This window comes from Centroberyx gerrardi, chromosome 14 (assembly GCF_048128805.1).
Source record: "Centroberyx gerrardi isolate f3 chromosome 14, fCenGer3.hap1.cur.20231027, whole genome shotgun sequence".
Taxonomy (NCBI): Eukaryota; Metazoa; Chordata; class Actinopteri; order Beryciformes; family Berycidae; genus Centroberyx; species Centroberyx gerrardi.
This window is the reverse complement of record NC_136010.1, coordinates 28,657,640-28,685,067: the sequence shown is the minus strand read 5'-3', so window position 1 is coordinate 28,685,067 and position 27,428 is coordinate 28,657,640. Positions and strand designations below refer to the sequence as shown.

The window sequence follows — 27,428 nt, the reverse complement described above, 5'->3', positions numbered from 1 at the left end:
GCCCAGGAGTAAAAAGGGAAAGAAAAGTTTGCCAAATGGATATTTTCGGGGGAGTCCGACGTATATTATTTTCCTATGTACTCATTAACGGTATATTTATTACATTGCAAACTAAAGAAGGTGAGTGACTTTTTAAAAAAAATTTATATCCCGAAAGTTGGTTTCAGTAGAAAGCAATGTGTTTAATTTACAGCCCATAGGCTCAGGTTTATTGAACCATGCGTGCCATGTGAGGAGAGGCAGCGTAGAGGAAGTTTAACACCAGGAATTTGATACATACTTTCTTATTCTTATGACAGTAATAATATCTTTCATTCTAATTGCTAGTGGATTTGTAAAAAGTTTCCCTAGGCTACTCCCGTGTATTTATTCACCAACTGAGCTGAGATTTTACATGCGCTGCTCTCCAACTCTGTAGCACCAGCATGTGAAGTTTTGAAAAAGTTTTGTAGACTGAAATTTCCTTCCTGTTTTTTCTTTTTTATGGCTCATATTCTAAACAGTTCTAACTCAGGGCCCTATTTTTCATATTTTAGATTTAGGTTTTTAATCATCTATACAATATAAGTTATGGAGCGCAATGAGTTTTTATTTTTTTATTTTTTTTATTGGTGAGGTTACTTGTGAGTTATAATAATGAATCATAATGTTTAACCTTTTCACACCAGCTGATAATATGAGCTTATTAATTATCAGCCATGGGGTTTATTGCAATCAAAATGACACAATGATTTCCACCCATGCATCACTGCCATTTGCAAATATTTACTATATATTGTTTAATTGAAGAAAAAAAAAAAATCTGACTATAGATCATGTAGCTTAATAGGCCATTATTCCTGCTAATGAGTCATGATGAGTCACATGTGTTTCTAAGGTTTATTCTAATGTGTTGAATCTGTCCTCTCTTTCCCTCAGAGGTGCTTTTGGACATGAAGGCATCAGGGAGTGAACTGGGCTGGCTGACTTGGCCCTTCGAACAGGGAGACAAGCAAGGGGTAAGTATGGCACCCGTCCCCTCCGGGTCCCATGTTTCCATTTTGGAATTTTGCCTTAGGATAAACCTGCATGGAGGAAAATGCACAGGCTGAACTGAGTGCCTCCAGTGCTTTTCGCTGCTCAAATATTTGCCTGTTTGACTTGTGTGTGGTTCGCTGTTCATCAGTCCTTATATATGTCAGGTTTCTACCAAGTTTGGCAGCCAGAGCCTAATGGTTGTGTGGATCTGGATACGTGAAGGGGTCGCAGAATCCTATCAGGGAGGCTGAGTTGCCTGCGCAGCATGTCTGGGCTGCACCAAAGCATAGACAGACAGAATAGCTGCTAGCTCTTGACAGAGAATACTTGTGGCTTCTTGCGGTTTTAAGGCTTCAGCTCCAGAATTGTATGTTAGAGTGCAATTAACTTTTAAAGTTTGCTGCATGTGGTGCCTCTTTTAGTGGGGGGGGAGGGGCTGTAGATGCAGCCAATCAGTTAGAGCTATCTTTTCCTTCAGCGGGGGAAAATGTCTATCTTTAGAGCCGCATCTACTGAACGGCTGCATTATTACATCCAATTGCCGTGATTATCTTGTGTCAGCATATAAAAGGCATGTGTGCTCAGTTCCATATCATGGTTCCAAAGTAATTGACCAGTCAGGCTCATGCAAATTCACTGTAAATTGGCTCATTTCATGTGCTGATGACTCAAAGGCATGCTTGGGCATGCTGGCAAGTTTCAACCACAATCCACATTGGCTCACCTGACTTTCTTTAAAAACTTTCACCGTTGAGTAATCAGATTCACACTTTTATTCCGCAAATAAGCACCAGGGGTTTTAAGTTTTTCTGAGGTTTGAATAGTTGTTGTTGGAAACACATTTTTTATAGTCGACATTTAGTCATGTTACCATCATCATTTATGTTGATTATCATTTTAGCTGGTTTTAAATACCCCTTATAAAAGATGTTCAGTAGCAGTTTTATAGAGGCGTTGCTTCTGCTGTTGTACATCAAGTTTATATGCAGTGCCACACACTCAGCCAACAAAGCACATTCCTTTAATTAATAGCATAGTGGCAACATGCAGAGAGCAAACCACAGCCTCTGCCCCTGTGGGGCCAATTGTTTTGCAGCAGCCAATGTGACGTTAAAGCATGCTGTTGCATTTTTAAACATATCTGTGGCAGCATCGAGCATCGGGCCGCAACATTGTTTGGATGAGATGTCAGCAATACCAGTGCAATGTGAAAGACTGTGGAATTGTGTTCATTTGTTATCTCCTCTCCTCAATGTCAGACATTTTTTCCCACACAGAGTCCTCCCTCAAGGCCTGCTATCTTGACTATGGTCTAAAAGCTCATAAAGTAGAAAAAATCTCCTTGTTAAAGAAGTGCTCCATTGCTGTGGAGAGGATACCTTAAAATATCCAGTGGGAGTAATTAGCAATGTATAGACCTGTGGGTTCCCCACACACAGACTGTTTTTGTTTCCAGGCTCAGATTACAGTGGTTCTGGCCTGGACCTTCATGTGAGGCGTTATGGTGCCCCTATATTTTTGGAACCCCTATAGCTCACTATACTTAGGGGTTCCCCAAGGGTCAGTGTGTGTGCCTCTAACCTTGTGGGTTTGTGTGTTTTGTTTCAGTGGGAGGTCGTCCAGAGGACCCTGAATGGCTCTCAGTTCTACACTTACTCTGTCTGCAATGTTGGGGAACGTGAGCAGGACAACTGGCTCCGCACCACCTTCATCCAGCGGCGCCCATCGGCCTCACGGGTCTTCGTGGAACTCCAGTTCATCGTACGCGACTGCAACACCTTCAGCGGCGCCTCGATGACCTGCAAGGAGACGTTCAACCTCTTTGCCTCCGAGTCGGACGCGGACGTGGGCACCACCTTCCGCAAGGGCCAGTTCAAGAAAGTCGCCACCATCGCACCCGACGAGATCACCAGCAAAAGCGAACTGCGGATCAACACCGAGACGCGCGTCGTGGAGAGCCTCTCTCGGAAAGGCTTCTACCTGGCCTTCCAAGACATCGGGGCCTGCGTGGCTCTTCTCTCCGTCAGGGTCTACTACAAAACCTGCCCGGCCACGGTGAAGAGTCTCGCTGCCTTCTCCGAGACGGTGGCCGGAGGTCAGAACCAGGCGCTGAGGGAAGTGAGCGGGGTGTGCGTGGAGAATGCCGTCAGCGAGGAGCTGCCTCGCATCTACTGCACCGTGGATGGGGAGTGGGTGGTACCGGTCGGACAGTGCCAGTGCGAACCGGGCTACGAAGAAGTCGAGGACACATGCCAAGGTAAGGGCGTTCTCTCTCAGGTGGCGCTCCTGCATCTTTGGTATTTCTAAGTCATTCTGCCCTCTGGCTCTTTGGATCCTGTCTGAGTATAAAGCCAGTATACAGCTCCCATGAGATTTTATAAAGCAATCTTTTGCCATTAGTCACAATTTAGCTTTTTTTTCTTAATTACCATAGCTTGTAAAACACGCCAGCATGGCAGACTGTTGATATTTATCACGGGTGTTATTTATCATTGTGCACTGGAATTCTCCCCTTGGCTAACATGCCTCGTCTGCAATGGAAGGAATGCTCAAGCCTACTTGTACATGTCACGGCATCATCCCTGACCTTGAACCAATACCTGTAAAATGTGGAAACTTGCTTTTTGGTTGCAACTATGATTCCAGGAATGAATATGTTAACTATCAGTTTCATTTTGGTCACAATCATGACTGATTTGACACCTTTTTCTTAAGCCCCGTAATGAATATTGAATTTTCGAGACACCTTGCCAAAGCTTTCACAGCACTTCCCCATAGTTAACAGTGCAATTCATCAGGATCTCTGCCTGTCACACCGGGTAGTTTCCTGCTCACTCATTATCATCCATTATCTTATCATGTTTTGGTCCGCTGCATAATCCAACCATATTTCAATCCTTTGACTTTGTAGTTGTGGTACAGAGGCCCTTTATTGTTGTGGGAAGGGCTGTCAAAATGACTGAAAGTGATCAAAGCCGGCGCAGAAGCCACTAGGCTACTGTACTGTGATGGATTAGCGTCTTCAAGGCAGATGGGGAGGAAGGGGAGGAGGCAGGAAGAGGCTCCTGAGCCTCGGTGACTTTGTTCATCCCAAGCATCAGAGAAACCAGTGGCCCTCCTCTTGCGACCGGGCATGCCGGCTACATGTTCCCCTGTCTGTCTCTACCTCTCTCTCTTTCTTTCTTTTTCTCCTCTCTCTTTCACTCACCGAGCTTCAGCATTGGGGTGTGACAGCAGTGTATGTGAATATACTGGCAGGCGTGCATGGGCCTGTTCGGATCTGTTCCATGACAGAACACCTTAAGACTCCCATCGACTGAACGCAACGCACTCCTCCTCCGCTGCTCAGATTCCGTCTCTCTCTCTCTCACACACATGCATGCACACACTTAAACTTTTACTTGCACAGCTCCATGTTCCCTTAATCAGACTCTTGCGCACACACCTCAGACTATAGCTGTAAATCCACAGGCAGCCTACCTGTAATAGATTTGCTCTCCCAGTCAGGTTCCCTCCCATTGGTAACAGACAGATATGAGCGATGAAGTTTTCTGTCAGTACATCGTTTCGGCTGAGGGAGAGCGCCAGGTAAGCTGATTAGGGAGGAGGAGGAGGAGGAGAGGCAGGAAGGAATGAGAGAAAATGCATACAAAAGCCACAGAGAGTTTGTGTTTAGCAGAGGGGTGTGATTTTAAAACAGAAGGAGGTGAGGAATGGAATGTAAAGGTAAGAGAACAATGAAGTGCTGTGTTTCCCCGTGAGGCTGGAGGAGCCCGCCTCCGCCGCCTCCCCCCCCCCCTCCCCTCAGTTGGTACATTCCTGCTCAGTTTGCTCAGGAGGAGCCTCCCAACATTACTCCAGACCTGCGGAATTCCCAGGGGGGGAGAGCAGCTCTGGGTCAAGCCCTCGCGTTAAAGAAACCCCCCCCCCCAAAAAAAAAAAACCACCTAGATGAAGTCGACTGGGAGGTTGAGGATGAGCGGAGCCAGTTGTAGATGAAGGTGGAGATGGATCACAGGGTTACGATGTAAGGCCAAGATGAATGGCTCTAAGGGCTTTGGGTGGAAGCTCATACAGACACACACTCACCCCTCCTTTCCTATATATGCGTTCTGTCCGGGTAAAAACCACAGAACTGCAATTCTGGTGTTTTTGTTACTTGAGTTGAAAGTTTCCATGTTCATTGATGTGTGTGTCCATCTCTGGTGCTCAGCGCTGACTGCTGTGGTGTTTCTGCACTGCTCTTCCGAAAGATCGCCTGTCAATCAAACAGTGTGTCCAGTACTGTGACGTCTTTTTCCTTGGATTTTCTGTTGAAGCAGTTTGAGTTTCTCTTTTCTTTGTCTGTTCAGCCATGGTGGCTATCACTGCTCATGCTAACTACCCAGTTCTTCTTCTACTTATTCCAAACAAACCGGAAACATAAAACGCATCACTTTCTCTGCGCCAGAGGATTTTTCCCAGGAAAGACCTACCAGACACCAGGTGTTTAGAACAGCAAATGTAAAAGACTTGATCAACTGGCTATGAATCAATCGGTGATAGAGAGTAGCAAAACAGACATTTATTTAGGATTATTACTGTAAAATAAAATAAAAAATCGTGTTTTTCATCTCCTTGGTGAGAAAATAAACATTCTTCTCTTAATTCCGGAAAAAAGTGTAATTTATTGGAAATGCGAGGTTGGCTTTTAACCCGATGGCAGCGCTGTGGGTTTCCAGTTGTGACTCACTGTTGACATTGACACACTTTTCCTCTGCTGCCTATCACGCCCTTCCTTACCCTTAATCCTCCCCGGCACAATAGAATGGCATGCCTTATGTCACCCGACAAAGGCCCACAGGCTGCCCTGGCTGGTCCTTGGTATTGTGTACAGCTGTCCGGGCCCACACCTCCTCAGCCACTGTAAAGCCCTGTGCACACACTATATGGCTGGCAAATAGGGCTTAAGTCCACATCATGGTTTCCAAATGGCCTTGTTTACAAATGGAGACACAATGTGGAATATTTGGGCCGCTGAGGGTAGTTTCGGTGTCGTGGTGGAATGGCGTCTCGGTGGAACTGTCCAGTGAGTTCCAGTAAAGTTATTTTTCCTCTCGCCAAAGAGGTTCCAGTAAACCTCTCTTTCTTTCTTTCTTTCTTCCTTTCTTTCTTTCTTTCTTTCTTTCTTTCTTTCTTTCTCTCTCTCTCTCTCTCTCTCTCTCTCTCTCTCTCTCTCTCTCTCTCTCTCTCTCTCTCTCTCTCTCTCTCTCTCTCTCTCTCTCTCTCTCTCTCTCTCTCTCTCTCTCTCTCTCCCTCTTTCTTGGTGTCTCATCTCATCCTCAGCTGATGTAACAGTTGGTGACTAAGTTGTAGTTGTGTGACTCTGCGCTGTGGTGAGTGATTTGTATGGGTAGTAATTGACTTGGGTGTGTTTGCGCTTTTTAAGCGAAGTAACTACTGGTTCTGCATGCTTTTTTGTCTTCGTGCAATCACATTTGCCGTTCTCTCTCTCTCCCTCTCTCTCTTGTCTCACATCCTTCCTGTCCCTGAACAGTCTTTCTATTTAAGCTTCAATTTTCCGTCTTCTCGTCTCATATTTATTTGATTGTTTCTAGTCTCAACACATTGTTCCCATCACCGTTTTACAATCCTCAATGCAATTTTCTGAACACACTGTTGCACAAGCTGTCCCAAGTACAACAAACTGCCAGACAAACAAAAGGGTTTTCGTCCATGTGTTGTTTTCTTGTTGCTCATCGAATCATGGAGCTACTATTATTCTTGGCCGGGGTGCAGGTCTCGAATGTGACACCAATAGGGTTTAAACATCCCGTTTCACACGGCCCAGATGGGACTATTTAGACTCTGTACCGTTCTCTTGTCCCCCAGTAAATAAATACGTTTGTTTTCTCCGCGACTGACTCCTGAAGATAAATAGAGGCTAAATTTGAACAGCGCTCCCAATCTGTGAATCATAGCTTTTAGCGGGGAGGGAGAGTTATTCGTCCGGGGGAGAAACGACTGCCTGTGTTCACATATTGGCCAAGACACATAAACATTTAGTGAAAGTAAAATGTAAATTCTCCATAGTATGTCACTTGGAGATGTACAGCATAAAGAGGCATGGATCAAGTGTTCCTGTGTTTCTTTGGTGCTTCATAGCCAGAAGTCTAGAAATCTACTTGTACGTGGAGCCAACTTGTTGATCATAATCACTCTGGACCTTTTAAGACTAAGGTCTTGAGCAATTTCAGCTTATCTGATGGGGAGCGTACCAAGAGAAGCCAACACAGGACCCCACCTCAGGATCTCAGGGATTTGATTTAGTTGACTTACAGTGGAGAAAAGGACCAGAGATTGCACATAATGGAATCATCTCACTCCTGTGGGATAATCCCCGTATCGAAATTTTCTGCTCTACTGCATTCCCTTGGCCCTTGATCCCTGCAGTCGGTCCCAAAAAAAGTCGTTAGTCACCAACTTATCTGACGCTGCTGCACCTCATTTAGATGCGCAGGCTAGATAGAACCTCTCCTTTTCTTCCTTCGCTCTCGGGAAGAACGGGAGTTTTTTTATTTTTTTGCGAAAGCCACCATCATTACTTTGAATTAGCGGGATTCTCAGATCTCGTGCCAAAGTAACGTCTGCCTGGCGGGCTGAACTTGAGGGAGTTGGTTAGATAATGGGGGGGGCGACTCTGGAGATGCTTTCAAGTGGTGTCATGCACCGTCTTGTTGGGCCACGTTTGGAGTGAGCAAAGCCCCGTCGATTACTGTGAATTCTCAAAGAAAATGACATCAAATGTAGCGGAGTTGAGAGCTGGCAGGCCTCTCCTGCGCTTTAATGTGGATTAGAGGAATCTTACTGTTGCGGTTTAATAAGTGCGCTTAATGTGATCGTTGAGGCTTTGATTTGTGTCAGAATACATAGCAAGAACTCTGTATCAAATCTTAACTGATATCAGATATTTGGCCCTTGAATGCTCTGCATTTTTTAATTTAATGTCATTTCAGTTTTGTTGGATAGTTTACAATGGAGAATGACTGGGAAGACAGGAGAGGCAAGGGGGATGACATGCAACAAAAGCTTAATTTGAACCCACAACATTATGGGCAGCTCAGTGAAACGGCAGGATGGCCCTCGGCTACACCACATAAAGTCTATCTCCTGCTTTTGAAAGGAGAGCGAGGACTAATCATAATGGTGCACTGTGTATTACGCTGTCACAAGGATGGCCATTTTTCATATGAAAACATGGGAGGGCCGACACTGTGACCACACAGCTAACAACTGAACCTAAACACAATAGCATACCAGCTCGAGGCTGTATGGCAAAGTGTCAAAGTCCTTGCACACAACCAGTTTAACTTGGTGCTGGATCCACCAAACAGAAACATCAATGCAAAAGTTGCACTCAAAAGTGAATCGTAATGCACTTACTCAATGCTGCTTTTTACAATAAATACATTAAGATCACCTGGTTTGTGCTTTTTTTTTTCAAATCTTGTGTATGTATGTGACACAGCTTCAGGTGACACATACTATACACCAATTTTCTGCTCAACAGTGCACTTTTATGAAGTATTCCTGGTTTTTTTTGCTGGGGGTGGGGGTGGTGAGGGGGACACGTTTCCTCTTGGTGACATTCCTGGGCCTGGAGGCTGTGGTGGGTGGTGGTGGTGGTGGTGGGGGGGAGTCCAGAGCAATGTGGAGCGCATTGTATTGTACTGCTGGAGTGTGAGGTCAGCACTCCCCCCCCCCCCCCCCCCCCCCCGTCCATGTCAGTCAGTCAGTCAGTCAGTCGCTCCACCCCCCACCCCCACCCCCACCCTTCACCACCAACAGGACGAGCCGGAGCGGAAACCGGAGGTCACCTAATCCCGCAGTGACTCCCCGACCCGTTGGCTCAGGGCTTTCCATTGTCGCTCCGCGCTCAGCAGCAGCCTCATTCAGCTGCTTTCCATTTTTTTTTTGTCCTGCCTGATAAGTCATTTTGTTTATTGGTGCATTTGGCCCCATTTTTTGCAGTGGCGGTGGCGGTGGGGTTGAGGGGGGGGCTAACCAGGAAGCAGACGGTTGTCGGCATCCAGCGTGTGACCTGTCGGGGAATGGTGCGGTGGGTGTTGTGTTTGCCACCTGGCTGTCTGGATTTGACCTGCAGCGTGGGAGGAAACGGGACCAAAGTGACCGAGACTGTGGTCAAGCTGAGGCTAAAGTGTAGGGAAAAAGCTACCTGTGGCTTTCATGCCGTCCGTTTCCGTTACAGGACGAGGCGGTTTCTCCAAGGTGTCCGCCTCAGCTTTGAACGTGGTTTGTGCCTCTTGGCCTCCGGTTTTCTTCTTCTGCTGCTCTCTGTGAGCACGAGGGGACAGAGGAGTGCGAAGAGAAAGGGGATTAGGGGAATTTATTGTGTTTGTTAACAACCCAAGATGAAAGCCTGAGTGCAGTTGTAAAACAGATGTAATGCCCTTACAGCTGCTCCATTGGTCAGCTAATCCTTTTGACTAATGTGCCTCCCCTACCCCCCCACCTCACTCCCATCAGCCCCTACACCTTTAGCACCCCCACCTCCTCCTCCCCTTCCTCTACCTCGGTGACCCCTGGCTCATGTTACCGGCTCGCCTCCCCCATCAGAGACCCCCATTGTTCCACCTCAACCACCCCCACCCCAGCTCCCCCAACATGCTAATGACATGTTGTCACCCGCATGCAAACAAAATGACATGACATATTGCAATTACGGACTCAGGAATGAAAATAGAGGGGGGGGGGGGGATGGGGTGGGTTGAGCCGGGCTGAATGATGAGAAGGAGATGTGGAAGGAGAGGGTCCGGACAAAGCGAGGACTTATTTTCCTTGCAGATACAGAGGAAAGACTCTTGGGGAGTTGACCTGATAGGCATCTAGACATTGTATTTACTCCTTTATAGATTTATTTTTCTAAGTTTTGTTTTTGTTCGCTGGCCATACTTCTGAATTTAACCTCCTTCCCCATGAGACGAGCCACCGGCTGCTGCTGCTGCTCTTTCTCCCTCCTCCTCCTCCTCCTCTTCCACCTCCTCCTCCTCCTCCTCACTGCTAGCATGTGTTTGTTTTAGTTGGCCATCGACTCCCTGTAAGCCATGCACAGTTTAACTCACAACTACCCCGAGGCAGACATGACCTTTTTAGCTTTTAAAAGCCGAGCGCTGGAGTCGATTGTGGGGGCCCCCCTGCCACTTACTCTTGAAGTCCTGGAGGGGATTGCTGTTGTCAAACCGCCATGTTAGCCATTCATCCATCTATCTGACCCCGCATTCATCACTGTCTCGCATCTCATCCGTCTTGACTCCTGCCGACAAACCGGGGGCCCCTCTGGGCTCCCACTCCAGAGCCACTCGGGGTTCCCAGAATGCAACAGGTCCCTGCACTCGCTCTCAATAAACAAACACAGAGGCTCTCGAGACGCACAGGGGCCTCTCAAATGACAAACAGCGGCTCGGTCCGTGGCGAGAGGGAGGAAAAAAAATGGACGTTTTAAGTTTGTCAGATGGTTCGACTCAGAGGAGGCTGAGAGACTTTTTGTTTATGAGAAAGGGATAATGTTCGCCTCAAGAGCCCCCCCCCCGGGGTTTTGCGCCCCTGTTCATGTCGGGTCAACGGATTTCAGCTTCCTTCTTGGTTATTATTCTGCCTCGGGCCTCGCTGGCAGTCCGAGCGCCGGTTCTTCTTTCGCTCACGCTCTCCTGTGTTTTGCATGCTTTGATTGGCTGCTGTAGGAAGGAAGCGCTGCGTCAGCCTCACACTTCCTGCTTCCTGTTGTGTCCAGCAACAATCCAAAGACAAAATCCCCTCCGTCCTCCTCCGCCTCCTCTGTGGAACCAGGAACTTTCCTTTTACTGGACTTTGCTCTATTGTCGAGGAATCCCCTTGTTAAATAGCTCAACACCCAGTCATCGAGTTGTCACGGCTTCATTTACTGTCACTGTGACTCTATGTGCAGGACTCACTTTTAAAGCAGAAATGGGCTGAAACTGAAACTACTGTGAAGGCCCGCTGCTATAGGCCTCCCGTTGGGTGGTGTACGCTGGAATGCGTCTTGATTATAGAGTCGGCTCACAGTGTAAGGCCATCATCCCCGCAGCCCTGACCACGATGCATTGCAGCCGGCCCCGTAGCGCCAAAAAGAGGCTAGTCTCTCTCTATTCAGTTGCCATGTGGCATCTCGGCTATTCCCATCTGCAACGATTGTGTGTGTGTATGTTTTTTCTCTCGGCACTTGAATGGCATGGCATTCTCCTTGCCTGCTGGTCAGCAGTGAATAGCGATGTTAATGGGTTAGCTGGGAGTCTTTTTAGCGAGGAATGGGAGGAGGGGAAGGGAGGGGACGAAGGAATTTGGGGATTACGAGGAGGAGAGGTAGGGGTATGAATCGGGGTTTGAGGCGGCAGCTGTTCCCCCTTCTCAATGGCAGAGTTCGCCCTCTCCTATCTCTCTCCTTTCTCCTTCTCTTTTCTTCAGGCCTCAGCAGGATACAGTATTCCTCTCTCTTTCTTTCTCTGGCCTTCTGTTCCTCCTGCCTCACCCGTCGTCTGCGCAGTTCGCGTTAATGAGTAGCAGTGGCTGTTAGTGAAACAGCTGGCAAAGAGAGAGTGGAGAGGGAGTCTTGAGAGGGGGAATAGCAACATGCGAGGCCACTGAGACGAGGGCTACACTCCACAAATTCTTCTCCTGTTCTGAGTTTGTGTTGTTGTTTTGCCCCTATTGTTGAAATTCGTGTTGTCATGCTCTTCAGTTAAAACACACACCTATCTCTTTACAACAGCTGGCTCCACCGTGGCTCGGTGAACCGCAATGAAAGAAAAGCTGAACGGAGCCGAAGGGAAACTCATGGTCAATCGAGTAAATCCCCTTGATATGCTGTAAATGGACTGGGAGCTGTGTGCTTTCCGTAGTGTGTGGTCACTTGTGGCTTCCAAGTGAACTTCATTCAGCTAAACCGCAATGAAAGCCGGGTATGGATCAAGGCAATAAGGCTCTGAGAACCTGATACAGCCCTTGTCCTTGGCTGTTCCTTTTCAGCTCGCCTCTTGGATGCCGACATCGACACTGCGCCTCTGTCATTGGCTTGACATGTTTCACCTCCTCTCTCAGGTCATTGGCAGGAACTTCAATCTCTCCCTGTATCTATCCATCTCTGCTGCATGCTCTCTCTTTCCGGCTATCTGAGTACATTTCCTCTCCCCCGCTCTTTCTTTCTCTCACACTTTCAGCTTCCTCTATTGTTGTGCTTTAAACCATGTTGGCCTTCATTTGCATTGTCAACATCTTATGACATCAGCTATTTAGAAGCCACAGGCAAACAACTCAGAAGGAATCGTGTGTGTGTGTGTGTGTGTGTGTGTGTGTGTGTGTGCATGGCTGAGGTGTGTGTGTGTATGTGTGTGTGTAGGGAATTGGGAGGAGGAAGAACAGGTGACAGGGAGAGGACATAATCCCTCTTCTGATGTCAAATTTACCCGTCGACAGGCTTGCGTGCGTGCATGGCTGTGCTTTGAATACATGTATGTGTATTTGGTGCATACACATGCGTGTGGGTGCTATGTGTGTAGTGCATACATGTACGTGTGCGTGTGTGTAGATGAAAGTGTGATGGTGTGAGGACATGAGCAGCAGCCATTGGAATGTTTTTGGAGAGTTAAAGGGGGGGCCTTCTCATTTTCACTCTCCTTTATGGTGCGCTCGCTGAGAAATTTCACACCGTATTAAGTTCATATTTCACCAGCGCTAGGCACAGCTGGATCCCCTACCTGCTTTTCTTTATTCCGTGTCGGACGTGTGAAATTGGATGTCATCTTATCTAAGCGATACAGTTTCAAAAGTGTGCGGGGGTCTCGGAAAAAAATTAAGACTATTGAAGTGAGCGCAAACGGACGCTCGGGGTTTGGGCTCTCTCACTTCACGGTCATCTGGATTTTGAAGCTTTCCTGATTTTTGGTGCCTTTGTTTTCTCTTGCATTGCAGCATTGATGACTGACTTACTGTCGTGGAATGCGGGATGACTGGTTGTGTTTGTTGAGAGACAGTGAGAAAGAGCAGCAGAGGGGGGATGGTTGAAAAAGCGACGAGTAGGAGTGCCGGCGAGGCAGGGAGTCTGACTTTATTACTGGGCTGGGCTGAACTGAGCGGCGCTGTAAATGGAATGGACAATGTATTAATCAGTAGAGTCAACACTGCGCAGAGCCTTGCCTCTGTTTTCATTCCCATATCTCAGCTCCTCGGCCTTGTCCAAATTTGACCTTTAGCCCCGACATAAGATGGCGTCCATTCAACCTTCTGTCTCGCGAGCAAGGTGAAAAGTTCACAGCGTTTCCACAGCACCGTAATCTTTCAAAGAGATGCGCATGTTCTGGAGGAGCTGGATAGGGGTCGTGTCATATGGGACGTTGTCTGAAGTCAATATTGTCCTTTCTCATTTCCTCACGCATTCTCTGTTTGCAGAATGTCAGCCTGGGTTCTTCAAAGCCTCGGCGTCCGGTGAGATGTGTGAGCCGTGTCCTACCCACACCGAGAGGCTGGGCTCCAGGGCGCTGCTTTGTCCCTGTGTGGACGGTTTCTACCGGGCCCCCAACGACCCCCCAACCGGACCCTGCTCAGGTGAGGAGCCCTGTCCAACATGAGAACTTTGCATTTAACTCTAGGGCTGAAACTAAAGATTATTTTCATTATCAATCAATAAAAATACTTTATTCATCCCTCAAGGGGCAATTCAAGGCAAGCAAGTTCATAAACAAGAGACCACACTATACAATCATTCATACACATAAAGACAAGAAGAAAACAAGAGATATAAAAATTAAAAAAACAATGGCTAGGCCACAATATAATAGATACTATATAATTCTGTCCATTAATTAATTAATCTATTGAGTATTTTATTGATTAATCATAACTAAGCCTAACCCTAATGTCAAAAATAATGACAATAATAACATCACAAGTTACCAGAGCCCAAAGTGATAAAATTGCTTACTTAGACTGACCAGCAGCCAAAAAAGTATTTTATAATGATATGAAACAGAGAAAAGCAAGCAAATCTTTGCATTTGTGAAACTGTAACTACCAAATGTGGCAATTGTAAATGACTAAAACTGTTAATCGATAATCAAAATTGTAATGTTCACTCACCCCCAGTATGCCTTGGTTCCTGTCTAACATCCCATATTTTTTCCTCGTCCATGCACCTCAGGCTTGCCCTCTGCTCCTCGAGACCTAGTGGCCACCACCACCCAGCTCTCAGCGGGTAAACTCCTCCTCTCCTGGACTCCGCCCGAAGACACCGGCGGTCGAACCGACATCACCTACAGCGTTGAATGCCGCCGCTGCGAGGGCACCGCATGCCAGCCCTGCGGAGAGAAGATCCGCTACGAACCGGCCAGCGCAGGCCTGACTGACACCAAGGTTTCAGTGAGCGAGCTGGATGCCCACCTCAACTACACCTTCACCGTGGAAGCTCATAGCGGCGTGTCGCAGTTCGCTGGCCAGGGAACGCCGCGGGCTGACAGGCCGCCTTCCACCAGCGCTCTGACTACCACTTTGCACTACACAGGTGAGTGAAGCTGATAGGAGGCTATCTATGCTGCTATAATGGCAGATGCTATCTGGGATGCCATAACAGCTCTGTTAGTTGACTCGTGCTACAGGAATGACATGAAATTTCAGATTTTGTCAGTGTTGAACGCAGCCTTACTTTCCAACTGAACTTTTTTCAAATGCGTTAGGTCTTGTGAAGTATTCCTTAGAAATGGCCAATCTTGGCAATGGCAAACACCTTCTGTTCCCTCTCCCCAGACCCTCCCAAGGTTACATCCATGCGTGTGGATGAGAGGACCTCCAACAGCCTATCCCTGTCCTGGGCTGTATCCCCCCGACCACGGGCCCAGCCCCGGCCCATCCGCTATGAACTCACCTACCGCAAGAAGGTACGACGCTCCAGTCTAGTGTCACATTTACTGACATGAACAGTATTAATTTTAAGTGATAATCCATGACATTTTCATATAAATAAATAAATGTCTGTTTGGCTATTCTCTATCACCAACTGATATAACAAAATAGTGATTCAACTTATATCAAGTTCATGAAAACTTTTACATTTGCAGTTCTTAACATCTTCCTTCCTCTGTCCCACAGGACGACAACCTGGACGTGACCACATACACGGTGCTGATCCTGGAGAAGAGCTCGGTGCAGATCAGCGACCTGGCCCCGGGCACCGCCTACCTGTTCAGGGTCCAGGCCCTCAGCAGCGAGGGGAGCCCCGGAGGCTCCAGCATGGAGGACGAGTATGAGACCCTGCCTGAAGGTATGGAAGGAAACCACCATGGAAACAAAGACATTTTAACAGCTTTGACCCTGGTGTTGCAGAACTCCAGACAATTTGTGGGGGTCTTGTGTGTGTGTGTGTGTGTGTGTGTGTGTATGTGTCCATGTACATGTGTGGGAGTTTCACTAGCTTTGTTCAAGTATGGGCTTTCTGTAATGCGGGACAGTGATTCCAGCAGTGTGTGTGTGTCTGTAATGTTTTTTTACTTGTCTTTTCCAGCACACCTGACGCAAAACAACACAGCGGTCATCTTCGGCGCAGCAGTTGGAGGAGCGGCCATGTTGTTCATTGTGGTGGTGGTCCTGCTCGTACGCAAACGGTCAGCAACAAACCCTTTCTGCCCCTCCCCCCCACACCTCCCTCTATTTCTGTCCTGTTAATCAGTCGTAATACACCCTCCTTCACCAGCTTCCTCTCTCATTCTTACGCCTTTCCTTTGTGGGGCCTCCAAATGGCCTTTGCATTCACTCTCTCCTCACCTCTCTCTTTCCCTCTTCCTTTAGCCAACTCTCGCTTTCTCTTTATCTGGATCTGTGTCCCGGCACTCACTAGGGAAGAATTAGTGTTGAATGCACCTTGTCATTGCTCAATGGTTATATTCTAGGGAGCGTTGGGGCCTTTGAAGGAAAATGGGCCCAGAGTGGCATATTGTTGGTGATAAGAGGCGCTTGGCTCTTTCTGTACCAGACCGTAGGCACTTTGTAAAGGTGACCTGGGCTTGTACTGTAGCAGACTGTAGCCTGTCTGCCCGCCTCCCTCCCTGCCTGTCTGTCTTTCTGTCTTTAAATCGGCTTGGCAAACACAGTCTGTTGTCGGCCTTTATCAAAGGGCCGCGTCTATCTGAATGGAGGCAGTGCACCAATGTCTCGGTCCTTTTGAAAGTGCAAGTCTCAAAGCTTCTTGAAAAATCGTTACAACGGTTGCTATGTGCCATTGAGATTTAACCAGGCAAATGATATAGAGACAAAAGTACGATTGTTGTTTTGAAGTGGGATATTAATTTGCAGATGGTTTTGTCTTTCATTCAGGAGAAGAAACTCTCACACCAGACAAGGCCCAGAGGACGCCTACTTCTCCAGCTCAGGTAGACAAAAGAAAAGGAGTCTTTCTCTTCTGTATAAGTCTTTCTCCTCATTATTTTATTTTTTTAAATTTAATATATGGCTATTCTTTTGTCTCCCAGAGCAACTGAAGCCTCTGAAGACCTACGTGGATCCACATACATATGAGGACCCCAACACGGCCGTCCTCAAGTTTGCCAGTGAAATCCACCCAAGCCACATAACCAAACAGAAAGTCATTGGAGCTGGTGAGTGAGGACACTGTTGAAACATCTGCTTCAGAGCTTAACTTGGAGATGCTGAAAGATTTTTCCAATCCCCAAAGTCACTGTTTATATTGTGTGTTTTCTACATCTTAACAGTTTGATTGACAGTGGTTACTTTAGTGAGATTAGGATCTATGTGGCTGAGTTCTCACACAACAAGTTGAGACATGTTTTCATGTGGCAACTCTTGGCTGCGGGACCTGCGTGTTTTGGCTAAGAGACACTTCAGCTCAACAAGGAACTGTAGCAGAAACGGCATATTTTGGAAGGATATCAGAGCACCTCGTAAGGCCCTGCCCTGCTCCTCCACTGATAAGTTTATTGAAGCGTGACCACCTTTACCCTTTGAACCAACAACCCTTTTTTCAACACACACCCCCTCCCCAGTTCCCACAACCACGCTGCCCCCCTCCTCATGTGACAGCTGATTCCCATGCTCCCACACCACAGGCCCTCCACCAATTATACACTGCCTCTCTCAACACCCAGCCCGAACACACCTCTGTGAAAGAGCCTGAGGCAAAACAGCCGGGGAGACTTCCTTGTTTACTTTCTCTCTGTTACACAGAAAAAACCCTTAGAGCTAGAAACCTGAGAAGACCTATCAAAAGCGCATTCATCTGATATCTGCTTTCTAAATCATTTGTCCTGTTGATGTTGTGCCCTGCAGGGGAGTTCGGCGAGGTGTATCGTGGTATTTTGAAGGCGCCGGGAAGGAAGGAGGTGGCAGTGGCCATCAAGACGCTGAAGCCGGGCTACTCCGAGAAGCAGAGGCAGGACTTCCTCAGCGAGGCCTCTATCATGGGCCAGTTCTCCCACCAGAACATCATTCGCCTGGAGGGGGTGGTCACCAAATGTAAGGCCCTGTGCTCGCTTCCCCGTTGTTATCGTCTCTCTTTGGTGTTGTGCCTGTTTGGGCAGCGGGTGACACATATCTTGTTCTTTTTCTTGTGTATATAGTTAAACATGCCATGATTGTGACTGAATACATGGAGAATGGAGCACTGGACAAGTACCTTAGGGTAAGTTCATTACACACCATTTGTTTTCACAGTAATTACTTTGTACTAGTACTATTGCCACAGTGACTGCAAGCTGTACCTTTTGGACATATATTAGGGTTCGACGGATGTGGGTTTTTCAAGGCTGATGCCAATACTGAAGTTGCCAAAAATAATTATTTTGTGCCAATATTCAATGTCTGGAAAAGGTCAAAAGTTTGTAAACAGTCAGTGTTTCTACCAGAGCCACTGAAATAGCCTTTAGACCATGGGGCACTGCAACTATAAATTAATTTAGGTATAGCAGCTCTTTAAGGCAGAATGACCCACCACACCTATTCAATGGCAGTTAATAATTTACCAAAAGCACCATTAAACAATTAAATGATAAACATGCAAAGAAAATAAAGTTTCATTGCAGGTTTTACAGGCTGTTTTTATATAGCTGTGGTCAGGGAGGAACCTCCATCATATCAGAGGTGAACCACATGCCTGGGCAATATCCATTATTTAATAAAAGGCCAACATTTGCCTGATATATCGGCAAACCCATATATTGGTCTAGCCTTAATTTCTATGCATTTAATTTTGTATTGTCCTCCCATGTCCGTATTTCAATACGGTATTCTCTCACTTTAACAGGGCGCGCCTATAAAAGAGCTCGGTCACAGTGTGCTATCCCTGTATGAATACAGATTTTGAATTGAATGTCTTATTTGTCTTCCCCCCATCAGGACCACGATGGTGAGATGTCTTCCTTCCAGCTGGTGGGCATGCTGCGCGGCATCGCTGCAGGCATGAAGTACCTCTCTGACATGAGCTACGTTCACCGTGACCTGGCTGCCCGCAACATCCTGGTCAATAACAACCTGGAGTGCAAAGTGTCTGACTTCGGCCTGTCCCGAGTGCTGGAGGACGACCCTGAGGGGACGTACACCACCAGCGTGAGTAAATATTGGACTTATTTTATGGATATGTTAGTTTAGCCTCAAAGATTCACTTCACAATAGCTAGCTAGTATGGTTTGGTAGCGTTCTAGATTTACCCATATATGATGGGTAAGATGGATAAAATTATTGCTACTCACATGCCAATGTTGAAATGTTGGCACATTCTTTGTTTTTGTTCTAACTTGAATAATTTCCCATAACATTAACAGGGCGGTAAGATTCCTATTCGCTGGACGGCTCCAGAGGCTATCGCATACAGGAAGTTCACCTCAGCTAGCGACGTGTGGAGCTTTGGCATCGTCATGTGGGAGGTCATGGCCTTTGGAGAAAGGCCTTACTGGGACATGAGTAACCATGAGGTAAACCTCAGCACTAATAGTAACTTTACTTATAGCACTTTTGCCATCAGAACTGTGCAGCTAATTTTAGCCAACCCATCAACCTGCTAGCTAGCGTACCAAAATCTGTCTGAGTGCAATGCCACTAATTTGAAAACAAAAACTAGTGTTGAAAGACAGTTTAGAAACTCATATTTAGTGCTAACATTGTTTGTAAGAAACCTAGAAGTGTGGATCCAAATAGTTACCTGACAAACTAATTGCAGGTGATGAAGGCGATCAACGAGGCATTCAGGCTGCCGGCGCCCATGGACTGTCCCTCAGCGGTTTACCAGCTGATGCTGCAGTGCTGGCTCCAGGATCGCTCCAAGAGGCCGCGCTTCCCCGACATCGTCAGCCTGCTGGACAAGCTGCTGCGAAGCCCAGACTCCCTGAAGACCATCGCAGACTTTGACCCACGGTAAGATCATTTACACACCAGAGCAAGGGCAAGTGAAAAGCATTTTTTTTTACTAGCTACAGTAGCTGCTAGCTCTAACACTTCGCTGAAACTCCCACAATACAGCCAATATACTCCATACTGACTCTTCATGATCAGACTAAAAACTACTACCAACTTTTCCACTGTTACTTTCTCCATTTTCATTCTAGTTGATGTTCTCAACTGTTAGCTGCCTATGTAGCGCCAAACCACGCCTCTTCTTCATTGTAATTAGTTGACTCACAATAAGCAGTACATGTGGTCTCCTCTAAGAAGTTTTACTTTTTTTGACTGTAGAAAGCGCTCTGTACTGCCTAAAAAGACACCAGGCGCAGTGCTTTTTCCATAGCAGCCACTTCCAGCCTTTGTGGCCACTCCCCATCGGCTTTAATGTAAAACAAGGCACTGGTAGTTTGTGGAAAAAAGTGAAATAGTGTGAAGACGGCCTAATTACAGCACAAAAAGGACGTACTGTATCTGACACCTTAAGTGCTGTATAGCCAAGGCAAGTGTAGGCCTAGCTAATGAAAAAAATATGTCTGTACTTCTAGTCGGGGAACAGCAAAGCACCATTTTGTGTGCGGTTGTGTGCATGTATGCATATTTTCGTCTTTGTGTGAGAGCATTAACACAAGAAACGGTGAGAAAAGACAAAGGCCTGTTGCGTTCATATCTTAATCGGCTCTCGCCCTAACTGCACCAACTGGTTTTTATCACAGGGCTTCCTGCACAGTAATTACAGTCCTCTGCCTGCGCCTTTGTTGTGGGGAAGCCTGTTGATGATTATCATTTGGATCTACTTTCTTTCTTCCAGCGTATCCATCCGCCTGCCCAGCACCAGCGGTTCGGACGGTTCCCCCTTCAGGTCGGTGTCCGAATGGCTGGAGTCCATCAAGATGAGCCAGTACAGCGAGAACTTCACCTGCGCCGGGGTTGTCACCATGGACCAGGTCCTGCAGATGAAGAATGAGTAAGTGGGATTTCATGTGAAGTTTTGTAATGTCACATAATAAAATGGTTTATTTTATTGGGTATTTGCTAAGTATGGTGTTGGCAGAGAGCAGGAAAACAGATGTTGTCAAATAAGGCTATACTTCAGAGCCAGCATGTTACAGTAAGGATGTTTTTGAGTATCCCATAGTATGTTTTGTCTTTATTTTCCCCAAAATGCATTTTAACAGCCAGCAGAATAGTTTGCGCACAATATAATCTCCAACCTCAGTTACAACTTGAGAAATGGCTGAGATGGAAAAAATAATGGAGAGAAGGAGAAGGAGTTGGGCTCATTTGTGGTAGGCTAGCGGCGGTGGCTTGTGGTCTCTCCATTCCTTATTCTTCCTCCCTCTTTCTCTCATTCTTTTTCTCATCCCTCCCTTCACCCACACACTAGCTGCCCTGGGCAGCACTTTTGCTATAGCCCTGAAACCACCGGTTTTGCCTGTTTAGGGCAAAGGCCTTTGTGGCTTCTCCAACATTAAAGGAGGGGAGGAAGAAGAAAGAATAGCCTGTGGACCTGGAGGAACTTGAGGAGATTAAGGAACTGAAATAGATGGACGAGACTTGAAAGTCGGCACAGGCTGTGTACTTCTAGAAAGATTGAAGAGGTGTGCTCAAAACAGCCAATGTTACACCCAACTTATCACAGTGCAGTTTAAAGCAATTATTGGACCAACTGGATCTTCTTAAATCTGTAGGAGCACCAAAGGGGTCATTTAGTGAAACGGTCCAAAGTTCTGGAAAAGAAATGGTTAGTGATGCACATATAAGGTTGTTTTGTAGCAATAACGAGGGCCAGAAGTTTTCCCTAACCGCATGCCCCACCAAAAGGAAACCCCCCTTCCTCTTCCATGGTATATGTATCACAGTTGGTCTTAGTTGTGACTCGGGAAGATGGGTAGATTGTGAAGCAGACGACAACCCCTTTTGAAGTATTTGTCATATTCAATGGTGTGATTTCATGGCCTCGCATTTCCATCTCAAGTCATCTGGTAGCACTCTTGGAAAACCAGCAGCTATTTACGACCTACCCTCTGCTTGCCAGACAAGTGATTCATGGTCGACAGGGAGAATCCTCGTTAAGTAATTAAGGCTCTAATTAAGGCTTTGACTTTGGACTGGCGTGTTGCACGCCTTTTGCAGGTCTGCATCACGTGCGTCTGAAGAGTGAAACCCCCATTATTACCCTTTAATGTTCAGGATAAATTGAAACCCTGGCAGATTACAAACTTGGAACACACCCCACCTAGTTCAGTGATGGGGCCAGACATGAGTTGGCTATAGGCTGGTAATTCATCACGTTGCATCAGTCAGTGATTACTTCAAGGGAAGAGAGAAAGGAAGGAAGCGTGTGTGTGAAAAGTGCTGGAACGAGGCCAAAGTATGAATCCATCCATGGCTTTCCTTACACTGTCTCCTCTCTCTTTTACAGGGATATCAAGAACATCGGTGTGAGGCTGCCCGGCCATTTGAAAAGAATCGCCTACAGCATCTTGGGTTTGAAAGACCAGACCAGCACCCTGAGTGTGTTTGCAGTGTGATCCTGGCGACAAAGGGAATTTTAATCGGGCACTGAAGCAGGCAGCGCTCAGGCTGAACTTTGAACTCTAAGCTGAGCTGGAGTGGAGCTGCGGGGATGGCTTTGGATTGGCAGAACCAAACTTAACGCGCCAAACCTTTGGGGCCGACTGCAACAGACTGACTTACTGTACATTTTTATTTCTCCGAGATTTGTAACAAATTTCTTCCTCTTATCCAAATGGGAATGGAGCAAATATACAGCAATAGATGTATCAAGTAGACTGTGTATATTTAGATATCTATTTTTATTATCCATGTCTTCTGTACAGATACAATTCATTGCTCAAGTGTTTTTTTTTTTTTTTCCTCTTGCATTCCTGCTTCATAAAACTCAAGAATCAAGCCACATGCTATGGCTTAAACTTTGGTCCTTACGAAATTGCACCCTGACGTTGTAGCATCCAGTATCAAACAAATAATAAGGAAAGCGCAGTAAGTGTGATTGTATGGGAGCGGTGGACTCCGGCCTCGGCTGAGTTTGTGGTTGGTGCTGATGTCATGGCATCTCCCTTTAAATCCCTTTAATTCTCCCTTTGGTCCATTTCCTGTTAGACCAATGAGGATGAACCATAGAGTGGGCTAAAATGAGCTTGAGCTGGCCAAAAGTTAAAGAGACGTTGCTTAGGTGTATGAATACAGTCGGACCTGTATTGAGCTGGTGGGTTGTTGTTACTGGCTACTGTTATGCTTGCTACTGGCTCCGTTCAGAAATTAAGCTATAATCATATAATTGATGTTATATGAAAAAAAAAGAGAGGGCATATATGAGGTACTCTTCATGTACAGTTTCTGCACACACTTTTTTTATTTATTTTTTTTTGGGGCGATGACCAAAAGCATTGGAATCAAGAATGCCACTTATAATGTAGCACTTGGATCGAGAATCTTGAGTCGTCTCAGATTTAGAAGAAAGCAGCGACCTCCTCGATCATATTTTTTTAATTGGAAGAAAGACATTGAATCTGAATGAAAAAAAGCTTGCAAGTGAGAAATAGTGTTGGAATTACTTACCAGTTGTAGCAAGTCAGTAATGAAGAGTGAGAGGGTGAAGTTTGCCAAAATGCAAATGCCAAAAAAAAAAAAAGATTCAACGATGATGACTCTTGTTGTGGTTGTGATGATTTCATATTTGAGTAAATTATAGTTTGGTTTGCAATTTCAATGTCTCATTTAGTTTCGTTTTGTAGTATCTAGATATTCTTTGAATTGGTTTATCCATATCTCTATGGGTTTGAGTAACATTGTGATGGGATTAAACTACTTGCTGCTCGTTCCATGTATTCAATTACATTTAAAGTGCCTGGTTATGGAACGGCAGCGGGAGCTTGTTTCTGGTTGTTTTAATGAAGCAGCTTTCCAATGTAGTGGGAAGTGTATAGTGGACAGTTTCCCCAATGCTCTTAATTGATGACTGCAAATCATTTTGTTACTGATGTACACCTTCCTTTACTTGAATTTTTGCTGTAATTATTTTTCAAATGTATCAATGATTTTTATGTACTAGGTTGACCCATCTTTGGAAAAGGGATTTTTGTTTTGTTATTACTCTGGTTTACTGGCTGAAATTGCATTATTTTTAAACCTCTTGTATGATTTGACCATTTACCATATACCAAACATATATTTTTTTTTAATTTCCCATCACTGTGTTCAATTTGGGTAACTTTCCTCCAAAGGATGTCTCCTACTTTTTGCTGCCTTTCCAGACATTTTGAGAGTCCCTTCATCAAAAAGCAAACCCCTTCCTTTTTGCCTATTGTTTTATACTGTATTTAATAGTCTATTTATTTTTTACTTTTATTTATTTGTCAAGATAAAACACTGAGCTGGGATTTATAATTGAAGGTTGTTCTCTCAGTCAATAAAAAAAAAAAAAAAAAAAATCCTCTGTTCCCCTATTTGTTCATGAATTATTCAAGAATTAGCTTTCCTTCATTACGTTTGTGGAGTAATAAAGCCTGAAATTGAATTTGGCATAGCCTGCTGTATGACTGACAGACAACAGAACGGAGGAATGCTTTATTTTTTTTGTGGAAGTGGTCTTTTTTTAAACACACTGCACCAGGATGTTTACACTTCAACCTGGATATCCTTTTAATGCTGCTGGTTAGATTTATTCCCATAGTTGGAGCCACCAACAAACACTGGAGAGGAGCTTCTTTACCTGCAGGGGAACATTAATTGTAAAGTATCTTAATGTTCTGGCCTACACATACACACAAACATTGCTCTGTCAACAACTACTGACATTTTATGAGACCATTTATATTCCCTAATCAAATCAACAAGATATTAAACTGTGGGATAAAAGTAAACTTAAAAATTGAGATTCTGGCCCTGATGTTTGTGTTTGTTAAACAGAGAACACATTGTGATCGGCCATTTGATTACTTTCGCCTTGGGAAGTGACCCACCGCATGACACCACAAATTCTCCCATGAACTCTTGGACTTTTGGGGGGAGCTTTGACGGGGGGGGTTTAAAATGTTACTGTTAAATGTTGCATAATGCAGCGGATAATTCCCTTCTGATTCTTCTTTCATGTAGCTGCGAGCAAAGTTGCATCAGTGTGTGTTGGAGATTGCAGGCTCATACCCGGTCAAGGTCAGCAAGTAGATGCCAGTAGAATCTATAGCAGTGATTCTCAACCTTTTTCATATCAAGGACCCTAATTTAGTACACATTAGAGCCATGGATCCTATGTGATGAGATTTTGTCTCTTGGACCCAAATCTGAGAATATTTTTATTGTTAGATATGATTTTGTCCAGAATTCCATGACTATCTGTATTGTAGGTAGAGAGATAACAGTGAAACTACGACCAAAACAGTCATTCTTCTACATTCTCTAATTGTGTTAACTTCTTGTAAATGAAATAATGGTGAAGTTTAACAATTCATCAATTTGCTGGGGACCCCCTGGAACCCCCTCAAGGTGGTCCCCGGACCCCACGTTGAGAACCGCTGCTCTCGAGCAGCAAGTCCAGACCTGCCCAGCACATGTTCATGTTGCGTTTTACCTTGACCAAAACCCTCTGCCTAATCTCCGACTCTGACCTTGCAGTGGCAGGGAAGTGTCACTGGCGCCTTCCATTTTGAAAATTATCAGCTTCGGCTGATTGATGCCTGTGACAAAGCCTTTAATGCATTCCACAGATAAGAGAAGCCACACTAGAAAGGAGGAATGTCAATATTTAGGTATTGAATTAATCTGTGGGTCAACACCATGAGCTAGGAAAAGCCCAAGGTAGACGGAGCATGGGAACTTGGACCTGCCAGTAAGTCGGTTATGAGTCTTTGTCCTTGACTTCCAGCCGCCTGTGTGTTCCACTTGCCTCTGTTAAACCAATAGTATGCCTTGAAATAGTCCCGGCTTTGTGTGGGGACTGAAAAAAAAAACCCAGAAAGTCATTTTCCATCCCATCCCGTTCCCTCAGTGTCTGTGGTCGATTTTTTTTTCTCTCTCTCCCATTCATGAGGGGAAAAATAAGAGCAGAGCCACGCTATTTATTTGCTGATTGCACTGTATGTGTGCCGTGTTTATACTCACGTAAATCCACGCCTGAGCGCATCCAAACCAGCTGCTAGCCCGGGTGTATATCACGGTTGTCGACTGTAAATGCGATTGTCTCCGCGGATGAATGCGTGGAAGTTTGCGTCTGTCATTAGGACTGTAAATGAGAAGGATACACGGAGAGAGAGAGAGAGAGAGAGAAAGAGAAGGGGGGAGAAGGAGGGGGGTAGTCGGAGAGATTTGAGCCATCCCGGGGCTTTGCTCGCAGGCCACAATAGCATGTGTGGTGATTGTGTTGAAGGCTTGGCGTCCCGGGCTCGAGCCTGCCAGTCGAAGCCTCCCCCTGTGGATTGTTGCGCGTGGGGGCCGCAGCTTTCGCTTTCAGAGCTTTTTTTTTCTTCCTCTCTTTATTTCCTCCTTCTTGTGGCTTGTTAGATGTCTCTGTTCTCAGGGTGAACGTCCATCTAAAAGGAGAAGGAGAAAGGAAAACATTACCATGGCACTGTTCATGTATGACCTCTCCCTATACTGCTCCTTTTGGTTTTCTTTTCTTTCTCTTTTTTTTTTTTTTTTGTTCTCTGGGCAGCTCTCTCTGTTTCATATGCGGATTCAAAAAACCGGCAACACGGAGGAATTTACATCCATGCTAATTTTAGCCATGGGTTCCTGACCAGAAAACACATCCTCCAATTTCTGTCTATATTGGTCTTCCTGCGTCTCTCCGCTGCTCTTTCTCTCACCAACACTTCAGGGCTTTTGCAGATTATTCTGCTCCTAAGTCTCTCCGAGCCCCTCAATTTTCCCATTTTCCCTGCATTCTTTACCAAAAGATTTTATATTTGCTGATCCAAGATTACACGGCGAAGGCTGCCAAGCTCTTCTCCAGGTTTAATCCATGTGAAAACAAACTAAGCTGCTGGAACTAAATTCTTTAATTTTAATGAATTTTTTTTTTTTAATAAGATGAATCAGTTGGAACAAATAATCATTGCCAGGATCTAATGTTTCCTAACCTGTGCTGTCGAGATGCGGGCCTGTTTGATGTCAGGACGAGGCGACATGGAGGAACGGAGCGTGGAGCAGAAACACAAGCCTCTGTTGACATAAGCCTTGTCATTCCACAGACTCTTTGTATATTTTGAGACGTCGGCCTAATTCGCTCCATATTCCTGCTAATGACGTCGCTGATGTCACTCAGCAGGAGAAATCCTAACAAATCCTCCTTTACAAAAGCCTGCGAGTGTCTTGGCACTGTAAGCTCCAAAAGGCCTTTGCTCGCTGCGGACTCGAGAGTTCTCAAGACGTTCTCAAGAAGGTGCTATGAAGAAGTTTACATTTCTGTTGAGTAGTGAGGGAACAAAATACACATGGAGACCTTTGGCCTTTAGCGGAGGAAGTTCCTCAGTGGTCTGGACTTGTGCAGGAAAAACCATCCTTTATAGTTTGTGTGGAGGCTCACTAGTGCGTCAAAAGTTTTACTGCATGCAACATGGGTGGTATGGCCTATATATGTACATATGTCCCTCAGATTCACTTTGATTCCCTCTCCTCTCTCCTCAACACAGTTCAGCCAAGCCCCAGAAGTTAACATAACATTTTAATAGAAACAAAAAACCCATGAACAAACACTACAAGCCCTGTGTCATTATTCTATTTCTCTCACCCAGCGTGACACGTCTTTGTACAACTTTATTGCCCGTTTTTTCCGCTGCAGAGCTATTCTTTGTCTCGCCCCCCCCCCCATCCTTAATTTCCGCCTGTCTGCATATGTTTTGGAGGCCATTAATCGTCCCCTGCACAACATGCACCCCAGCAGATAATTACGGTCATTAAACCAATTAGGGAGCGCATGGAAGGGAGGTTTAGTCAGGCCCCGA

General features: G+C 45.7%; 1 protein-coding gene across 1 annotated transcript; it reads left to right on the top strand.

Moving 5' to 3' along the window:
- epha2b (eph receptor A2 b) lies at positions 1-23,909 on the top strand. The gene is made up of 17 exons (XM_071916703.2): positions 1-120; positions 919-998; positions 2,626-3,274; positions 13,480-13,635; positions 14,228-14,587; positions 14,830-14,960; positions 15,172-15,343; positions 15,584-15,683; positions 16,393-16,448; positions 16,548-16,673; positions 17,362-17,547; positions 17,652-17,713; positions 18,427-18,636; positions 18,852-19,001; positions 19,247-19,440; positions 20,276-20,431; positions 21,890-23,909. The coding sequence occupies exons 1-17, from the start codon at positions 36-38 to the stop codon at positions 21,996-21,998; spliced, it is 2,982 nt and encodes a 993-aa protein (XP_071772804.1). The 5' UTR covers positions 1-35; the 3' UTR covers positions 21,999-23,909.
- Positions 23,910-27,428: the final 3,519 nt, after the last annotated feature.

Coding starts and splice junctions, on each gene's coding strand:
- epha2b (XM_071916703.2), top strand. CDS start 36: ATGGATATTTTCGGGGGAGTCCGACGTATATTATTTTCCTATGTACTC. Junction 999..2,625: donor AACAGGGAGACAAGCAAGGG/GTAAGTATGGCA, acceptor GTTTTGTTTCAG/TGGGAGGTCGTCCAGAGGAC. Junction 15,344..15,583: donor GTATGAGACCCTGCCTGAAG/GTATGGAAGGAA, acceptor TGTCTTTTCCAG/CACACCTGACGCAAAACAAC.